Genomic DNA, 14,749 nt, shown 5'->3' with positions numbered 1-14,749 from the left:
AAAATGTACCAGACCCATCACTATCTTGCCTGGGTTTCCAGGGCAGAGGATTTAGGGTGTTTTAACTCGGGAGCAACCGCAGGCCTGTCAGTAGATGAAGACAGAAAGGAAGAGCTCTGGGCTTTTTCCTTTCTTACCTGAGATGTTTACTGTTCTCACATAGGTACTAATATTTCTTGATTCAGTGGAGTTTCTGTTGGCCCAACTACACTGATTCAATATATTTAAATGGCAGCCGTCATGGATTGAACTATGTCCCCCCCCCAAAAAATATTTGTCAACTTGGCAAGGCTATGATTGCCAGTATTGTGTGGTGTCCTCCATTTTGTGATCTGATGGAATTATGTATTGTAAATCCTAATCTCTGCCTGTGGTTACTGAAGCAAGATTAGGGTATGTTAAAGAGGATTAGGGTGGGACACAACACTTACTTGGGTCACAGCCCTCATCCAATGTAAGGGAAGTTTCCCTCGGGTGTGCCTGCATAGCCTTTTATCTTAAAAAGGAGAGAGAAGCAAGCAGTGAGATGTGGACCTCATACCACCAAGAAAGAAGTGCCAGGAACAGTGTGTCCTTTGAACCCAGGGTCCCTGCGCTGAGAAGCTCCTAGACCAGGGGAAGATTGATGACAAGGACCTTCCCCTCAGAACTGACAGAGACAGGCTTCCCCTAGAATTCTAGCCTCCTAAGCTGTGAGAGAATAAAGTTCTGTTCATTAAAGCCATCCACTTGTGATATTCCTGTTACAGCAGCACTAGGTGACTGAGATAGTAGTTTACCAATAGAACTGCATATTAGACCCAGATCTCATACCAGTAAATGTGACTTTCCAATTTTCCATCTTGGGGCCAGATCTTGTAGTATTTATGATGAGATAAATTAGTAAATGTGATAAAATTTTCCTGCTAAAACAGAATAACTTATGATAAACTTGTACTAAAAAGCTATGGGACAAAGAACAAGAATCGGCCTTTTGTCTCTAGAAACCCCAAGGAATCAAAGTGCCTTTTGTTTTTCTAAAACAGCCAGGTGACACTTAAACTCATGCAAAGGCCTTGGGAGTCCTCAGGTCACCACCTGGCAACAGGCTTCAGAACAAACCACCTCCGCCTCCTGAGTGGACAGGTGGGAAGAACTACATTGCACTCCATGTAGTCTGTCACGTAGGCTCTGGGGTGTAAGAAGGTTTGGGGGAGGAACTTTCCGGGTCCCTTGACTATGATGCCTGGTGGGAGCACGCGGAGCAGGTTTTTTCAGGCTGCCTGGGAGGAGACTGGCTGGAGGCAGGACCCCTTTGAGCTCTTCGCCTCCATTACCAGGTGGGGTACACATAAAAGATTCCCTCCTGGGAAACCGGCTTGGAAATGGGTCTGCACTTGGTTCTGGTGCGCTGCCTGCTTTTTTCTGTAAGTGATAAACTACTTTCCAGGTGCTAACACTCTGGGAGTGTCCGGTGTGTTCAGGCTCAGATTGGAAGGACGTGACATTTGTGGAGGAAACACCATTAGTGACCGGGGCCCTTCTGGTTATTTAGGAACCCGGGACAACCTGTGAGCCTCACAAAGCTAACCCACACACCTGCAGGTGGGTCCGCACGAAGGACTTCTTCCCGGTGTAGTCGAAGTTGTTCCTCATGAGAAAGTAGAGCAGCTGGGAAGCCTCAGTTCTGACGGAGCTCAGCTTGGAGTTGCAGCACTTGAGGGTCTCATAGCACAGGGCAGCACACATGTCCGCTCTCCCTTCATAGAACGTCGACGGAAACTGGACGGAAGGAGAGAGGCAGACAGGCCCAAGGAGGGTCAGTGCTCGGGAAGGAGCTCGCCAATGCCAGGTGCAAAGAGACTGAAGGTGTACACACCATCCGTTGTTGTGACCACGGATGAAGGGACTCACCTTATAAATCAATGACCTTAAGGCAGTGAAGACATTCTTTAAAGCGGTTTCTGACTGATGTTTTTGAAGAAAACACAGGTAAACGTCAAAAACTTTTTTCATGAGAGGGTTATGTCCATGGTCAGCCAGGAGCTGGTTCTTAAAACACAACAAAGATCGCTCAGTTAGTGCGACAGACCAGACACTTGTGATAGGTTTTAGACAATTTATAGGTTCAAAGGGTAAATATTTCATGCACTAAGACAACTTTTTAAACAAATTCTGCCCTGAATCCTCTAGGAAAGCACAAATTTTCTTACGTAGTACAGATAAACTTATCAGTAAATTTGTACTCTGACGCATTAATTTTTTTTTTCTAGCAAGGGAGGAACTACTTATAAAACGTCCCAGCAAACCATAATGTAGTTTAAAGCACCGCTGTCCTTTAGTACTGACAGAACTTGTATTTCTTTATGTTTTACTGCAGACCAACAACTGATAGAGAGGTGGCGTTTGTGGCATCTCAGCTCCAGTGAAGACACGCCATTACAGGTGCTAGCTAATTAATGGGTGGGGGAAAAACACTGAAATGAAGTATCTGAAACAGGCACTCTAAAAGTGAGACAGCTTTTGTCTTTCAGGCTGATAAGACACTCTGCTAATCTACGAATAACCAGGTGGCGTGGGACGGTGGGAAACAGACAGGCTTTGAGGTGTGAATTTGCACAAGTTACTAAACTGAGGCTCAGCATTCTCGTCTGTAAAATGGGACGCTGAGCTTGCACAGCTACTGAGAGATGAAGCACAAAGTGTGTGACACTGACTTGATCCAGCTTAATAAGTGGCAGTGTGTAGGTACTTGAACAATTCATGAATTTTACTTCATAGAAAAAAACAAGGGAACCGCAATTAAGTGCTTCCCAACTTTGGTCAAGATTTTGTCACTCCAGTAGTCAGTCACACTAATCGAACACTCTGTATGCCTGGCTGGCAAAAAATTCACATGAATTGCTGAAGACACGGAGTTTACAGAGCATGGTGCAGCAAGAGGCCAGCGCGGAGCCTTCGAGTTTACGGGGGCATGGCACTGAAGAACACCGTCTCAGATACAGATAGGCCTGTTTAAATAAAACTGGGCGTTTGGGAAAGGACCACAAGTGCATTTTGCACAAATAGGGAAAAATGACTAAAGGAAAATGTCACAAGTCAAAAGGTATCTCAAACCAAAATTTATAATTTGGCCATCTGAACAAAGAACATAAGTTGATGTCCAAATAATTTTGTTAAATCACAGACTATGGGTGGAGCGATAGGTTCAGAGCAAGAATTACCTCATCTTATTGTTGGGGAAAATTTTTACCCAGGGGATAAGTTAAGTCCAGTGACTCTCAGATGTACTCACAGCTGGCGGCACATCTGGAATTCACAGTGCTCTTTAGGACCCACTGCCGTCGAGTCAATCCCGACTCATGAAATAGTGGTGTAGGGTACTGAATTCCACCATGTGAAGGAGAAGCAATTTAATGAGCAGAAAATATGACTTTGTTTAATGAATATGATACAATTCCCAACCATGAGCAGCTGTTTGTTCACCAGAAAAAGGCTGTCCCCCGTGTTTTGGGAGCTGCTCATGTGTTTTGTTGTCTGCAAACACTATTTTCCCAGGAGCCACACACAGAAAGACATAGCTTTTCACGTCTACTTTCCTAAATATGCTGGGAGTCCCTGGGTGGTGCAGTTAACACGTTCAGCTGCTAAACAAAAGGTTAGAGGTTTGAGTCCACCCAGAGGTACCTTGGAAGAAAGGGCTGGTGATTTACTTCCAAACTACAAGCCGCTGAAAATCCTATGGAGTATAGTTCTACTCTGACACACACAGGGTCGCCATGAGTCAGGGTCAACTCAACAGTAATCTTTTTTTTCTTTAAGTGCTGAATGAATCTGAAAGTAGGCTTTTATTTTGCCAGCACTTTGCCAGAGCCATCCAGAAGGGAGCGTTTATGTAGAACCGCTGAGATGCCAGCCCTGCCGTGGGAACTGGCCCTCGTCTCCATGCTCTCACTCCCTCACTTCCTCCATTTTCCCTCCTTTTGCCCTCTCTGGAATTGACTCGACGGCAGTGGTTTTTTTTTTTTTGGTCAAGCTTTTGCTTCCCGTTTTCAGAATATAGTCCTCTTGGGCTGTGATTGGTGGGTGTGTAGCTCAGCTCTGTAGCGCATGCTTTGCAAGTATGACGCGCGGGTTCGATCCCTGGCATCTCCAGAACTTTGGAAACCCTGGTGGTGTAGTGGTTAAGTGCTACGGCTGCTAGCCAAAGGGCCGGCAGTTCAAATCCGCCAGGCGCTCCTTGGAAACTCTATGGGGCAGTTCTACTCTGTCCTATAGGGTCGCTATGAGTCGGAATCGACTCGATGGCACTGGGTTTGGTTTTGGGCTGTGATCTCAAAACCAGCCTGTAAGAATGAAATTGAAACTCACTTACACTAAGAGCTGCCCCTTTCAGTGACCACTCATCTTGGACCCTCCCTACTGTGCCTGCTGCCTTCCTTTATCTGCCTGTCTTAGCCATCTACTGCTGCTGCAACAGAAATACCCCAAATGGGTGCCTTTAACAAAGAGAAATTTATTTCTTCACAGTAAAGTAGGCTAAAAGTCCAAATTCAGGGTGTCAGCTCCAGGGGAAGGCTTTATTTCTCTGTCAGCCTTCTCATCAGTCTTCCCCTGGTCAAAGAGCCTCTCAGGCGCAGGGACCCTGGGTCCAAAGGACATACTCCGCTCCTGGCACTGCTTTCTTGGTGGTATGAGGTCCCCCTGTCTCTCTGCTTGCTTCTGTCTTTTATCTCTCAAGAGATTGCCTCAAGACACAATCCAGTCTTGTAGGTTGAGTCCTGCCTCACTAACACAACTGCCGCCCATCTTCCCTCATTAACATCACAGAGGCAGGATTTACAACATACAGGAAAATCACACAATACAGGGAATCAGGGCCCAGCCAAACTGATACACACATTTTGGGGGGGACATAATTCAATCCATGACACTGCCAGTCGAATCTCTTCCCCTCTCTCTCATTAAAGCAGTAATATACACTAAATAAAAAAAATGCTTCAACACTCAGAGATGCCTACAAGGGGAAAAAACAAACATCACCCTTAAACTCTCCACTCAGAAGTAAGTACAGGTGACATACGGTGTGTCTCATTTCCTCTTCTATAGGGTCTGACTGAGGGTAGGAAAATCTCACTCCGAAATAGAAAGAGGCATTAGAGTAGCGTGAAAGCCATGATTTATTTCTAGCAGTTACGTGGGGAGGAGGTCATCAGCAGTTCCCCAGGAGCTAAGTGTGGTGTGAGGTTCGACTGTTCTTACACAGTCTCGTAAGGGACTTATTAACCTGTGACCTGGGTCTTTCTGGGATGAACCCTCCACCATCAGTATTTGTTCAAGATCCAGGAACACAGGAAAAATACATTTAAACCTTGGGTGCCAAAATGAGATGTTTGGATCAATGTTATTTAAGAAAGCTAAGTCTTTAACAAGGACAAGGCGTTTATTTTTATTTACACGATGATTTAAAAATCACTTGAAATGTTCAGCGTAGAGAAGAGCTGTTCCCGCTTCGGACGCTCATCCATCACTAAGGTGACCTAAACCTAACACGTCTTTGCGGACCCGGCTCACTGGTTTGCAAACCAGCTCACACACTTCCTAGCAACGACTCTCAATTATCTAATTGATTTTGTAATTCATTTTGCCCCTTATTGATCAGGTATCAGTTCTCACAGCGCAGTTCACGCTGAGAAAAGGCACTACGGAGAATTGCCACAAATGCGTCAGGTTAAATCTGTGTGCACGTTAAGTATCGGATAAAATATTTAACGGCCAGCACTGGTTTGGGAGTGTGTTAACAATAGACATCGTAAAATGGCCAAAGAATTATGTTTTTGTTCATGCATCTACCTTAAGTTTACAAAACACACCCTTTTATATGCTAAACAACATGCGTGAAGGCACCCAGCACAGTACCTGGGCCCTGATACAAAAGTGCCTGATAATTTTCTCGTTTTTCTTAACGAGAAATCAATCATTCAACCACCTTCATAGTCACTAAACTGACTATTTCACACACACACACACACACACACACACACACACACACACGGCTGCTTAGTGGAGAACGAGGGCTTTGGACAGGTCAGTTGTATAGGGATCTTGGGAGATCTCATCGTCTGTCTCAGCCTCAATTATTCTCATCTGTAAACTGGAGGATAAGACCTACCTAAGCAGGGTTTTGAGAAGATTACTGCCTGAAGCACAGGAAGTACTCAGTAAATAGCAGGAAGCTAATTTTTTTTTTTTAATAACCAGAAGAGAAAATTCAGGGCTTAAATCTTTTGCAGCATTGTATCCTGTTAAGAAATTGTCTTCTGGGTTGTTCTGACAACTTAGACGTGGTCAATTAAGAGAGTCAGTAACGATGGCGCTGTATCTGTGGAAGATGATTTTTCTGTCAGAATTACGTTAGCAAGCTTAATATTATAATCTAATTTTTCTGATAAGCTCCAATTGATGCCTCGGTTGAGTAAATATTTGCAACAAAAGACCCCGGTGGCTGCTGAGCCAGTGTGCCTCATGAACTGTGGATCCAGGCCAGGTAAGCCTACTGCTTGGCACCACATCCCTTAATGACAGTGCACCCCAACAATTATCCCACCTTCTTCTTTATGGGGGGTGCTGAGCATTAAACAGCAAACACTTTTGCACACAGACCCAAAACCCTTTGCCCTCTAGTCAATTCCGACTTTCAGTGACCCTATAGGACAGAGTAGAACTGCCCCATAGGCTTTCCAAACCTGTAATCTTTATGGAAGCAGACTGCCACATGTTTCTCCCGCAGAGTGGCTGGTGGGTCCAACTGCCGACTTTCTGGTCAGCAGCTGAGTGCGTAACCACTGTGCCACCAGGGCTCCTCTGTTATACATAAGCATGTAACTTGATCAGGGATCGTCTCAGCTCTAAAAAACCCCATTGCCGTCAAGTTGATTCCAGCTCATAGTAGAACTGCCCCTTAGAGTTTCCAAGGAGTGCCTGGTGGATTTGAACTGCCAACCTTTTGGTTAGCAGCCATAGCTGTTAACGACTACACCACTGGGGTTTCTGTCTCAGCTCTAGAGCTCTAAGTTGTTCCTTGTTGTCAGGAGATCAGATCCTCCGTCATAGATCAGGGAGGCATGAACACAGGTAAGTGTTTATTGCTAAACTACAGTCTACAATTGGACGCCTATTATGTGCCAGAGATGGGATAGGTGTTTTCGCGTACTTTATATCAATCCATTCACACGACAACCTTACAAGGTAGGCATAATCACACGTTCTAGGTAAGGAAGTCAGGAGGACTTAGGGACGTCAAGCAGCCCCAGGCCAGGGCTGAAAAACTGGCCGATGGTGGAGCTGGAATGTAGACTGGCAAATCCTTTCAAGAGTCATCTCATTTTAAAACTCACAACAGCACTGTGAAGTAGAATATTACTTTTTCCAATCTTATAAATGAGAAATCTTAGACCCAGAAACATTAATTTTCCCAAGGACACTCTGCCAATAAAGGTTAAAGTGAGCTTTCAACTTAGAAACCATGAGCTTTCTTTCTGGGAATCAGGACCTGACTGGTGACGAGACATTAGGAGATCTGGGGGCCTTGACAAATACTATTCTTTCACATCAGGCAAGGACTCTAAAGAGGGCTGAGTAAGCACTGTAGGCTGTTGCTGTTCTCATGGCGCCTCCCAGACCGTCACCTGGGGCCGTGTGTCTGCGCCTGCTCCGCCACCCCAGATTTCCTTATTTACACGGTGGGGAACAGGCAGCGTGCAGAAGAAACGTTACGACTACGGTTCTGAACTTAAGGGTTCACGTTTATCGCTGATGCAGGTATACAGGGCAATATTCATATCCAAAAATGTCACTGTCTGTTTACATAACGATTTTTAACTAAAAACATCCAGAAGAAAACAGAAAGGGGTTCCAAGCACGATTCTGGTGGAGCATCCAGGTCCCACCCCCAGAGTTCCAGAGTCTGTAGGTCTGCGGTGGGGACTGAGAACCTGCAGCCCTAACGTGTCCAGGTGCTGCTGCTGCCAACCACACTTTGAGAACTACTAGTAGAGGCTCCGTGTAACCAGACACTGCGCTGCCCCATGTTCATTTTATGTGTGTCTTCATTTGCTCACCTGCCATGTGGGTGCCAAGCTACCACGATTCATAGGGACAGAGTGGCATGGCTGCCCAGAAGAACACAGGTACACTACGTGATGTGCTATCAGGACAGCCATTGTTGCTCTAATGAGGAAACGTGCTTTGTGCGGAGTGCAGGTGAGTAAAGCAGAGAATGCTGGTAGTTTTCCAAAACACTCTTGAAAATAAACGCATTGTTTCAATGACCACTAACCTAATGTCCCCTTTTCCATCCTGGAGATGAAAGTGATCATTTAGCAGGAATGTGAAGCGGTGGAGCCTTGGTGACGCAATGGTTAAGAGTTCGATTGCTAACCAAAAGGCCAGCTGTTCGAATTCACCAGCAGCTCCTTGGAAACACTATGAGGTTGCTGTGAGTCTACAGCAACAGGTTGGTTGGGTTTTGCTGGGAAGTGTTGGGTTCCTAAAAGCTAGAACGTAGCTGAAGACTCCATCCACACCTGCCTGGACACTGCTTTCTAAACCTCAAAAACAAGACAAAAAAACCCTCCATTTTCTACCCCTGAAATTTCTTACATTTAATTTAAAAACAGAAAAAAGTATATATAAAAGAATGTGTGTGTACTGAATGTTCCTTTACATATAAAAATTTAAACTGCTACAACATTTGCATAGGCGTAAAGACGTTATAGTCAGAAATGCCAGATTAGGTCTGCATGTTTATCACCCTCAAGGTAAACAAAGAAACATTTCCCCTGGTAAATAATGTCTTCTAGCCAAGGGTTTGAGCCAAGGGTTAGTGGCCTCCAGGGACCATGTTTCCACCATTTCCAAGCACGCGGCACATGCTAAAACCAGCTTAGCTTCATTATATTTCAGGGAATTCAAGTCACTAATTGTGGAACGGTTTCATTTAAAGAGTTTATGGATTAATGGTTTCCTTATGGGGCAAAAGCAGTCACTGAAGTGAATGAACAACACGGTAAGTTCCCCTTGCTGGCTGAGTTAAATAAGCGGAATGAATTTAAAAGGTAAAAATCTGACTGTACAAAGCTTATTCCATACGGACCTTAAATGCCAGTGTAAACAGGGAGAGCGTGTCGAGAGCCGTCAGGCAGACCTCAGTAGCGATGTTGGCTTCAAGTAAGGACTGGTGAAGAACATCCGCATCCGAGTGGCCATAGCCTGCGTGAAGGACAAGACAAGGTCACTGCCAAGCAGACACAGACAGGAGGGCTGGCGGGCCAGTACAGTCACAGTCCACTTTTGATTATTTAAGAAGGCCTACTTCGGGCCCTTGTCTCCCTATTTGCCTTGTTTTGGGCGCGTGCGTGTGTGTGGATATTAGTGATGTTTCCATTCCATTGTAACTCTTTTTCAACTCTGGAAAGGAAATAAAAGCAGCAAGTATTTATTGTGTGCTTGCTACGGAGCAGTTATGCCCTGTAACACATGATCACCACGAGGTGGCATCGCCTCAGTGGGCCACGGGCTCGGTTGGTATGTGCCGGCCACAATTCTATGAACTTTATATATATTACTTCATTTAATCCCTCAACAGCCCAGTGAAGCACATTTGTTATGAAGCCCTTTTTTACAGTTAAGGAAACGGGGTGGGGGTGGGAGGGCACAGAAAGGTTAAGCAACTTGTCTAAATTCACACAGTTAGCAGACAGAGGAGCCAGGGTTGCCATCCAGGCAGGAGTCCATCGGTTCGATGCGGTACTTGACCAAGGGTTAGAATGGCGGGGTGGGGAAGGCAGCTGAGATTTCTGAAGCTTCCCATGTCGCGAGAGTCAGCAGCACAGCATAGGGGTCAAGAGGATAAGCACGAGGGTCAGGCTGCTGGTTGCTGAATCCAGCTCTGCCACTTTCTAGCTGTGTGACCTTGGGCAAGTTACTTGACCTCTTTGTACTTCAGTTTCCTCATCTGTAAAATGGGTTTAATAACTGTCTACCTCAGAGGGTTGTGGTGAGCATTAAACTCATTAAAATATCTGTGATGCTTGTGGAATAGTGCCTGGGACTCAGTGAACACTCTGGAAGTGTTAATCCAAAACCTAACGACCAGTATAATCAAGAGTTGACTGCGCTGCTAACAGTATTCTAGCTGCTTTAATCAAAAGTTAGCAGCCACTCTGTCTGAAAGAAATGCTTAAGGAAAGGACAGGACTTTAAGAATCTGTCGTTTAGATTTAGCTTAACTGCACGTAATTTAAATCTGAACTGCCATCTTTTTTATGTGGCTACAAAATCAACTCAGTACTGATATAAAAAGTAGCTTGACATAAAAGTAGAGGTATTAAGTTATAAAATGATATGCGTTAGCGGAAATACTTATAGGGATGCAAAGATGTTAGCATCTTGATCTAGATTACAAAGAAAGATGGCACTGTAATAAAACACCAGGTAATGTCTTTCTCCAAGGAGCAAAAATAAACCAACACTGACTACTTGGCGATTTTCTCAATACTCCAGAGAGGAGGACATTTTGTATGTAGAGCAGGAAAATGAAGAACAGAGAGCTGAGGGAATTTTCTTGAGACTAGTAACGGGCTAAAAACAGAATCTACACCCCAAGTTCCTTACGCAGGCCACTGTATCACAGGCAGTATTATCAGGGCACAATAAATTAACTAGCGTGAAATCTTTGTGATTTTAATAAATGTTACAACTACAGAATGACTTTTAAAAGACTGCAAAAAGTTTTTTAAAGCAACAGAACTGCTTTTTAAAATATGATAAAAGCATCATTGTGTGCTTTTATCCAATTGTGCTCTTTTTAAAAAGGCGGCTCTGAGGTTTTGTGTTTGTGGAATGCGTTACTTTCACCCTGCGAGCGATGCCTCTCGTTAGTGAGGATACGTCATACAATTTGGCATCATGCTAGTTCTATTTCTTTCTGCTTTTTTGGTAAGAAATCTCCCAGAGAAAAGAAAGATGGATTTTTTTTTTTTTTTTTTTAATATTAACGTATCGCCTTCATAAGCACGTTATTCCTTTGTTCAGTGAGGCCTGTTTGGCAAGATACAGAGACAATGGAAGAGGAAAACCAGCAGGTCAATGATGACTGCTGAAGTAAACACAAACCATGGCAGGAGCGGGCAAAACAGATACAACACCTGTTATCAGACCAACCAAAATGATGACACGCAGGTCAAAAGGACCCTTTATTGAGGGCTGCCACTTACCCCAAGTCAGCTTCAGTCTGGGCTAGGCTTTACCAAGAAGCTTGCTTTGGTGACGGTTTTCAATTCTCTCTGCGCACACATCCATATCCATCTATCATCCCTCCATAGTTATCAATCTATGTCTCTCCACCATTATCTATCGACCCATCCATCATTATCTATCTACACTTCTCCACTATCTACCTGCCTACCTACCTACCTGTCATCTAGCTATCTACTATCTCCTTCTAGATAACCTACTGGATAAGTGTACTGCAGGTGATCGTTCTGAAGAGCTCCCACAGAGCTTACTGAGTCCTGGCTCCTGCCTGTCCCTGGAACGATTCAAGAATTAGAATTTGGCGGTGCATTGTTTTAGAAACCTATAATCAATGGGCCATGCGCTAACTCAGTTATTATACGATGATGTATACATGTGTGAAACGTGGGAATGACAACATTTCTCTGAGCTGTCACACCACCCGCAGTCATCATACCATCTATCTACTTTAGAGCAAGAGTCCGATTCAAATAGACCTCTGTCTGCCTTTGTCTGAATCATACAGGAATCTGGAAAAATTGGTCCCCTTAGCCACAAATTTTTATACTTGACTTTTCTTTACACTGTTTTATCTCAAAAACCACAGGATTCCTGAGCTAGAGTTGTTATTATTTTTCAATCCTTAAAAATAAATGACAGTCTGAGGAGGTACCCCGAGTCATGGAGGCTGCTTGGACAGTTCACCAAGTGATACCTCCGTGGGGACCCCGTGTTCAAGGCCTGGAAACAGAGCCGTGCCTCAGGGAACATTTTAAACAGCAGTCACCATGTCAGAGGCCAACGGAGGAAAATCAAACTGAGCTGCTAAGTCCAAGAAGGGTGTCTTAAGACACAGAGCTGAGAGTCAGCAATCTTTTGAAAGCAGCTCTGACCTGGGCAAGTGAGGCGTGCGGTGTCAACCACACTGATTTCCACTAGGGGGCGGTGATGCCTGGAGCACAGGGCAGGGAGTCTCTGCACCCCTGCTGCTCGGGGGCTCAGGGGCAGGAACTTCTCAGAAGAGGCTTTAGCGTCCTTAGGATTCCCTGCTCAAATCTACAGCTTTCATTCTGCTGTCACTCTGATAAGAGGTTTATTCTAAAACCAAAAGTCTTTTAAACACTCAGGGCAAAACGACCAACAAGCAGACGTTTTTCTATTTTCCTACGAGTCATCTGCTATGCTTCGACTTAATTAACCTTACTCTAGCTAACAAATTCATGCTACCCGACAACCTCGATTTAATAATGCTGAGTACGCCTGGGGACTATCCCTCTCTCCCTGCCACTCGGCATCAGTGGTGACGTGGTGGAGGACGAAGTCCCACCCACAGCCACAGACCTTTGCTGAATGTCGGGACGTTTGGGATAGAAGAGTAAGTCACGTACATATTCTCATAGCAGCAAGTCCATTTTGAAAGCTGCCTTGATCCTTTATGAAGAAAAAAATGATGTTTTATGAGAAAATATAAATACTGAACATGGACTTTTCTAGCTAGAAGAAGTCCCCAAATAGAGAAGACCCGACTTTCCAGACCAATGAAGGCACGGTGTACGGCTTTACTGGCTGCAAACATTCAAGTAAAACATCAACCCACCCACACTCTATTATTCATCTTCATCTCATTTGTACTGCTAACTAGGTTTTCCTCACAGATGGAGTAGAAAGTGCAAAAAGATTGATATTCCATGGCAAAGATCAGATAACTCGCGATTGACTCTCTTCTCTTTCATTCAACCATGAAGAAAACAAATATGCTCAAAATGGTTTGCAGAAAGAGTCTATAATTTCAGAGTTTATTCCGCGGAAATGGTTATCACATCATCTGTTCTCCTCTCTCTTCAGATCACCTCAGCCTAATGTTTAGCTGTGTCTAAAAAACGGCACCTAGTATGGAAGATAAACCCAAAAGTGTGAAGACACTTGGGTTAAGCATATGATCCACTAAAACAAGTCCCCTTTAAAGACATTAAAGTGGGCACTGAACCACACTTCCTCAGTTGTGAGACCCCCACCAATCAGTGACAGACCATTACGTCAGACAGGCAATCTAATTGTAAGACAGACCTTGATTTCAGAAATGCTAGCAAAGGTGCAAATCTGAGAAGCCAGGAAACATGGGTTCGAAAACATCTCATTTCTGTCTCGAGTATATATATTTAAAGCATTTGAGCACATTTTACCTATTTTTAAAGATATGCTATACACGCCTAGAAAATTTAGAAAAACATTAACTCAGAGAAGATATACATTCTCTATTTTTCATATTAATTCAATATTATATACTACGTTGTTGCTGGGTGCTAACAAGTCGATTCTGACTCATAGTGACCCCATGTGACAGAGTGGAACATAGGCTTTTCTAGGCTGTAATCTTTACAGAAGCAGATAGCCAGGTCTTTCTCCTGCAGAGCGGCTGGGTGGGTTTGAACCGCTGACCTTTTGGTTAGCAGCCTAGTGCTTAACCACTGCACCACAGGGCTCCTTATTATATACAATAAAATTATCTAGTTATCACCTATATTCACGTTCTTCCTTACACTTCATGGATATCAAAGCATTTCAGAGTGAGAAGGGGCCTTACAAGCCACCTAGCCCAGCTCTTCATGATGCTGAGGTGATGGACAGTGTCCCCAGCGGGCCGTCCTCCAGTCTGTATGATGCTGAGGTGATGGACAGTGTCCCCAGCGGGCCGTCCTCCAGTCTGTATGATGCTGAGGTGACGGACAGTGTCCCCAGCGGGCCGTCCTCCAGTCTGTATGATGCTGAGGTGACGGACAGTGTCCCCAGCGGGCCGTCCTCCAGTCTGTATGATGCTGAGGTGACGGACAGTGTCCCCAGCGGGCCGTCCTCCAGTCTGTATGATGCTGAGGTGACGGACAGTGTCCCCAGCGGGCCGTCCTCCAGTCTGTATGATGCTGAGGTGACGGGCAGTGTCCCCAGCGGGCCGTCCTCCAGTCTGTATGATGCTGAGGTGACGGGCAGTGTCCCCAGCGGGCCGTCCTCCAGTCTGTATGATGCTGAGGTGACGGACAGTGTCCCCAGCGGGCCGTCCTCCAGTCTGTATGATGCTGAGGTGACGGACAGTGTCCCCAGCGGGCCGTCCTCCAGTCTGTATGATGCTGAGGTGACGGACAGTGTCCCCAGCGGGCCGTCCTCCAGTCTGTATGATGCTGAGGTGACGGACAGTGTCCCCAGCGGGCCGTCCTCCAGTCTGTATGATGCTGAGGTGACGGACAGTGTCCCCAGCGGGCCGTCCTCCAGTCTGTATGATGCTGAGGTGACGGACAGTGTCCCCAGCGGGCCGTCCTCCAGTCTGTATGATGCTGAGGTGACGGACAGTGTCCCCAGCGGGCCGTCCTCCAGTCTGTATGATGCTGAGGTGACGGACAGTGTCCCCAGCGGGCCGTCCTCCAGTCTGTATGATGCTGAGGTGACGGACAGTGTCCCCAGCGGGCCGTCCTCCAGTCTGTAT

The 14,749-nt window shown here is 45.4% G+C and overlaps 1 protein-coding gene across 19 annotated transcripts in view; it reads right to left on the bottom strand.

Annotated features, from left to right (window-relative positions):
• Window positions 1-14,749, bottom strand: part of DOCK9 (dedicator of cytokinesis 9) — a 345,105-nt gene that overhangs the window by 36,876 nt on the left and 293,480 nt on the right. For 18 of the 19 annotated variants that reach the window (XM_064269962.1, XM_064269966.1, XM_064269965.1 and 15 more), the window contains 3 exons: window positions 9,134-9,249; window positions 1,894-2,031; window positions 1,579-1,761 (listed from right to left, as the gene is read on the bottom strand). In XM_064269962.1, the coding sequence (XP_064126032.1) occupies window positions 1,579-1,761; window positions 1,894-2,031; window positions 9,134-9,249 (437 nt within the window). Of the gene's footprint in view, window positions 1-1,578; window positions 1,762-1,893; window positions 2,032-9,133; window positions 9,250-14,749 lie in introns of those variants that run through there. The other variant, XR_010318170.1, reaches the window with a different exon arrangement.

Source organism: Loxodonta africana, chromosome 17 (assembly GCF_030014295.1).
Source record: "Loxodonta africana isolate mLoxAfr1 chromosome 17, mLoxAfr1.hap2, whole genome shotgun sequence".
Taxonomy (NCBI): domain Eukaryota; kingdom Metazoa; phylum Chordata; class Mammalia; order Proboscidea; family Elephantidae; genus Loxodonta; species Loxodonta africana.
Note: the sequence above shows the minus strand (reverse complement) of the source record. Positions and strands in the feature narration are given on the sequence as shown.